This window comes from Ictalurus furcatus, chromosome 10 (genome assembly GCF_023375685.1).
Source record: "Ictalurus furcatus strain D&B chromosome 10, Billie_1.0, whole genome shotgun sequence".
NCBI lineage: Eukaryota > Metazoa > Chordata > Actinopteri > Siluriformes > Ictaluridae > Ictalurus > Ictalurus furcatus.
The window spans coordinates 21,397,508-21,403,507 of NC_071264.1; the positions used below are offsets into that span (position 1 = coordinate 21,397,508).

The window sequence follows — 6,000 nt, forward strand, 5'->3', positions numbered from 1 at the left end:
GCCAAAGATGAAGTAAGGGATGTCCTCAAAACATTGAAAAGAGAGAGAAATCAGAAGGGTCAAGCTGAGTATGTGAGAAACCACAAAGGTTTAATTAGCAAATAAAGAGTGGGAGAGAAAGAATGGAATGAAACTAATGAAAGAGATATGAAGAGAAAGAGAAAGGGCCAGCATTTTTAATCATGATTACTCCTTTTCCCACTCATGCCATGTTGGGCTTCCCCTCCTGAGCTGTAATTCCCTGAGCCGCATTCTGATCAGCCTCTCAGAGCAGAAACTGCCACTGTTCGCTCCATCTCGGTCTGTCATGTGCTTTAAAACATCAAATAGACAAAGGCGACAAATCCAAATCCACCAAGAGCCAGAGAAAATCCAGGGGAAAGAGATATCACAGAGTGACTGTCACTTTGAAGGTTTTTCAACATGACTCAAATCAAATTGGATGCTTGATAGCAGAAATGCATGAGCTCTGCTGAGTCATACTACTACCACCCGAGGGTACAGGTTGTATTGTAGGATTTGCATTATGATAACCATCCAACTCAACATCAGCTCTCAGAATGAGGGTATAGACTTGCGAATTCATATTTATAGATTCACAAAGGTCAACACGGTCATAGAACCTTGCAGAACCATTAGCCAAATTGTTAGGTTAGGGAATCTAGATTATCACACTGTAAATTATTTTAAACCAGGGGCATACCCAGACCATTTATAATAAAGTGGCCAGGTTAGATCCAAAGTCTTTGAGTTGGCAATCCAGTGTGGGGAAAAATATTATTCCATATCCACAGAAAATGTGATACACTTGCATATCTTTGCATAGCCTCAGTAGGATCCCCATCCAACATAAAAGGCACACATCAAAGTAAGCTAAAATAAACTCATAGCTAGCAGCTAAGAGTCGCTAAATATAATTAAACAGAATTGAATTCTGTGTAAGTTAGCTACAATTGCTTGCTCCTGCAAAACACTGCGCTGGCTGATAACTGTAACAAGCCAGAAACAACAGCAGCAAGAAGAAACTTCCTGAGAAGTCATGAGGAAGAAATTCTGAAAAGAACCAGACTCAAGAGCAATCCCATCCCCTTCCCAGGGACACCAAACAATAGATGACAGACACAACTGAAATGCTCAAGCAATCACATCGGGATGGGCTCGTCCAAAACTTTCGCAGCTTTTCTTCATTGCCTCTGAATGAAATTGAGTATTTTTACTAACTGCATTTTGTATAATAATATACTTTTATATATAATATGCTATTATTTAGATCAATAGGTTATATAGACTACAACCTGTCTATAGTTACAGCGATACAAAAATGACATGACATCAAAAAAAGTGGCTGCTGTACCTGTTGAAAGCTCTCCCTTAGGTGGCTTTGATCCTCAGGATGACAAAACTCCAGAATGTCTTTACCAAGCAAGTCCTGAAACAGAGCAGTAAACAGCAGACTGAGTTGAGCAAGTAATTTTCCAAAATACAACAATTTATGAGCATTATAAGACATTATAAAATGTATGAATGTTACATCCCATTTTTTAAACATTATTTTTAAAAACCCCAACAATTTACTGACTATACTGAGGCCCTGATTTGCCAAGATCCACAATAAAGCGTGGCCAATTGGATAACCTTAGTGTGTGTAGTTATAAGCTCGGATAATCTCGGATAACCTTGGGTGTGTAGTTAGTAGGCATATTGCAGGTAAAGAAATATCTGCATGAATTATGTGTCATGCAAAGGAGAGGGGTATACAATATGTAAATAAAGTTTCTGCATCGGGTTATTTGGGCCCAAATACTGAAAGTACGCAAGGTAACATCATATTGTTTTCCTAAGGATTATTATTTTATTTGATTTTTTTCAATGTTTCGGGGGCTTTTGGGGCCCTTAACATGTTCAAAAACTCATGAAATTTGGCAAGCACGTCAGAGTCCCCCGCAAAGAGTAGCACATTGGCATGGTGGGGTGGCTCTGTAGCGCCCCCTTTTATACAGTACAAAACCTAGGGGCAGAAATTGTACATACTTGTACGTATATATACGAGACTCAGTAAACCTATTATTCTCACCGACCCGAACAACTTTCACGACAATCATTAGCTCTGCCCAAACGGAAGTCGGCCATTTTGGATTTTGTGAAAAGTGCATGCGGTGAACTTTTAAATACTCCTCTTAGGGGATTCATGTGATTGTCACCAAATTTGGTAAACATTATGGCAAGACATTGAAGATGCTAAATTACGAAGGGATTTCTGATATCTGGAACGGTTTCACCATGGCGAGGCAATAAATTTATGGTAAAAAAAAAGGGAAACAGGAAGTGTCTCATATCTTCTGCATGCAATGAGTGATTTAAATCAAAATTGAGCTGTATGTTTGGTACTGGGGGATGATCACATGGATGTGACTATTGTGAGTCACGGTCATAGCGCCACCAACTGGCAGCAGGAAGTGTGTGACTTACAACAGACTTTGCAATAATCCTGTTATCTTTACCCGAATCGCCTCAAACTTGATCAGAATAATGTCTAGACAAGGCTGATAAAAAATTGTCAAAGGTCAAATAAGGTAGAACAATTGAAAGCAGCGATGTCCATGTTGAGAATCGTGCTCCATGCTGACAGAGGGAGTTTATAACATTATGTTATTATACTAGTTTAGCTGGTGAAAAAATGGGACATACAATATTGGAAGGATTTCTAATTTGAATATTTATAGAATCTGGATTTACTGAGGGTTAAAGTTTAATGGCTCCGTTACCCTTTTTCTGTTGTCTATTGATTTTTTAAAAAGATAATCAAACAATTTAATATTCAGGAATGAAAACAACATTGGTCTGCAGTAGCCAAAACTTGCATATTCATGGTGACAAATGAACTGGATTTCTGAAAGAGGAGACCAAACTAATTGGATAATAATGCTTGATTTTACCTCAGTATTTTATACATGAGGATAATATACTTTATTCTCAGCAGAATATTAAATTAAGTAATAGTAATATTAGTATGTGAATAGCATAATATCTAAAAGACTGAGGCAGATCTGCTGCCCAAGGGATCAGGATGGTATTTGAATTTAAGAAAAAGGCTTAGACAGGAAGTAATATAAAACGGCTATATAAAACACACGAGTCAGTTCATCTGCAGTTCATTAACCGATAAGCTTCTTATTGTAGATGAAATCAAAACCTTATCTCAGATTTCTTGTTTTTAACTCCTTGGAGCTGTAAAATTTCTCCAGATTGACTGCATGTTAAGCCTGTCTTTGCTGAGCAATGAAATGTATTCACCTGTGGCTGGTAGCCAATCACGTTAATGCAGCGGGGATCCACGAAGGTGATGATGCCGTCCGAGTTGTGACGAGAAAGAAACTCTGTCGGAACAGACAGCCCGTTCATGTCCATGGAGACTGGAGAACTGGTCACCTGAGGGGGAGAACGCAAATCCATTTGCATTTCATAAAGTCTCTTACACACTCATTATACTGAGTGTTCAGGGCATTTACTTTTAATTACCATCATTAGTACTGTATAAATGCCGTTCCTGCACAACAAAACAAGCCCTATTATTTGGCTATTAACATTAACCGACAAGCCTTGAACCGGTCAAAACTGCAACAACATCAAGTTTTCAGGACTTTTGCATCTAATTATGTTAGAATACGTTTCCCATTATTTAGCCTAGCTACGAAAATTGGAAAAAACATGGACAAGGTAGCTAAAAGAATTCATATTTTTTATGGAACAATATGAAGTAAATAAACATGCATAAATTATTTATTTTTCAGGAGATTATTAACAGCCATTATTTGGTGATTCACTTTTAACAATCCTACAGGGAATACATTTTACACCCCCAAAAATCTGTTTTTAACATCAACGAGGCAACATTAATGCAACTATTAGTGATTAGATGTACCAAACAAATCTAATATACCAACAAAAAAAAACACCTTACCTTTAAATTTCTTCCATTACAAGGCTACATGCTAACTTAAATTTAGCTAACAAAATGACCCAAAAAGAAGTAATAAGTAAGGGGAAAAAGCACACCACAAGGGACGCTACCACACCACACCAAACCAAAGTTGGGTGTTGTCCTATAACAGCATTCTTCAAAATATTTAATTCCTCTTTGCCAACGATTAATAAAGACAAATTATAAAGTATGGCACGGCATATTTTTTTTCTTCCACTTATAGTGACATTTAGTGTTGTGGAACATCTGCAACCAAGTTGGATCCTGTTACAGCAGCTATAAATACACCAGACTATCATTTGCCTCACTCTATTGAAGTTAATAAGGTGGTTTTCACACTTGGCACGTTTGCTGCGGTCCAAATCCGAGTGAGATTGTTCCCAGCGCCCCCCACAGCGTTAGTCTGGTTTTAGACTCACTTGATTCTATTGAACCCCGTTGCATTTGTGTTCATCTTAAGTCATCACAAACGCGCATGGAGAACACAACACAACTCGCCATTTAAAAAAAATAAAAAATTATTTTGGTGCTATTATGCGCAGCAGATATTGTGCACAGCAGTGGACATCTGTGTGCTGCAACGTTCCCCTGCCACTCATGGTACACGTGTGTTGTGGAAACTAATGAAGTCATCATCGGATAAAAACGTGTGCGAAGGTTACTTTACTTCCTGAACAAGCGTGAACCTGAGTATGAGTTGCGTTCACATTCACAGGAATCGCGGCTCAGTTCCAGTGCAACCGAACTCAGACCACCTCCTACAGGTAGTCTTGCATGACAGCTTTCAATGCTTTTTACCAATTTTTCATGCGAACTGTGCTCGGTTTCGGACTAAACCGCTGGCGTGAAAGCCCCATAGACAAAAAGTGCAACATCCTCTTATAATGAGGGCCTTACTTCATCAACACTTCTATGAGTTTCTTTATGGTATAACATTTATTTAAATTCATTTATTATTAGATGTAAATGATGTGTGTCTGCCATACAAGTCCCTGTGAACGAGCTGTCGCTATGGAACCCATAAAAGATTAGAACAAGAGAATTAACATAAAACTGTCATTTGCCTTGAAGCTGAATACTGCCCTAGCTGCTGTTATAGAAAATTAATCAACATCTTCGTATCAGTCAGATTTTGAGAAGTCTGTTCAACAGCACTGTGGTATAATGTTAGCTAATTAACATATCTGAACAAAGTTAGGTCAACAGTAACAGAACAGTAATCATGTTTAATCTTTTCCTCAGCTTCATACCACACTGCTTCAGACAGTGTGGTGTTATACACTACATCTAGCTACATGCTTTAAAATTGTATTTATTTCTTTATTTATTTTTAGATCTTCTCCTTAAGAATTAAGAAGAGTCACTGGTCAAAATACAAGAATCCTTCAAATGTACAAATGTTGTTTATTAGATTTTTAAACATTTTTTTATTATTTTATTTTATTTTTACCCTTTTTACCCCAATAGCATTGATTGCAGAATTTGTTATTTACTGGATAATGTCTAAAATCCCTTGCATGTTCATTTTTTGCACAGTTAGCTGATATTTATCAAAGGCCATCGCAGACACTATCCGACAAGACTAAATCAATATGAATGGGAGTCTGTGAATAATTTTTTCCATTTCCATTTCGGGCTTTAATCATCCCTGGCTGATTCAGAGAAAAGAAGAAGAAAAAAAAGCAGAAGATAAAAGATGTACAGATGAAACAAGATGAAAGGTACACATGAAGATCCTTCGCGTTCATCCATTAGTCTAATCCTATATACATGCACATATGCACTAATGCACACGCTCAATGGACCATGTGACCCCAAGAATTCTGAAACTGTGCTTCATATTTCCACTTCCTTACTATTTCTTATGTTTTTTTGTTTGTTTTTTTGTTTATGTTTGAATTCTTGCTTCTGATTGATCACGAGGTGTTTCTTCCATAACAGCAGCTTTGACAGTAGCTCCAGATAAAAGCCAAATCACATGTTTCTATAGCAACTACCCCTTCACAAGGACTTTAGGC

General features: G+C 37.5%; 1 protein-coding gene across 4 annotated transcripts in view; it reads right to left on the bottom strand.

Annotated features, from left to right (window-relative positions):
• The window catches only part of arnt2 (aryl-hydrocarbon receptor nuclear translocator 2), a 133,598-nt gene that overhangs the window by 60,680 nt on the left and 66,918 nt on the right, over window positions 1-6,000 (bottom strand). For all 4 annotated transcript variants that reach the window (XM_053635574.1, XM_053635572.1, XM_053635571.1 and 1 more), the window contains 2 exons: window positions 3,295-3,429; window positions 1,355-1,429 (listed from right to left, as the gene is read on the bottom strand). In XM_053635574.1, coding sequence (XP_053491549.1) covers window positions 1,355-1,429; window positions 3,295-3,429 — 210 coding nt within the window. The remainder of the gene's footprint in view (window positions 1-1,354; window positions 1,430-3,294; window positions 3,430-6,000) is intronic.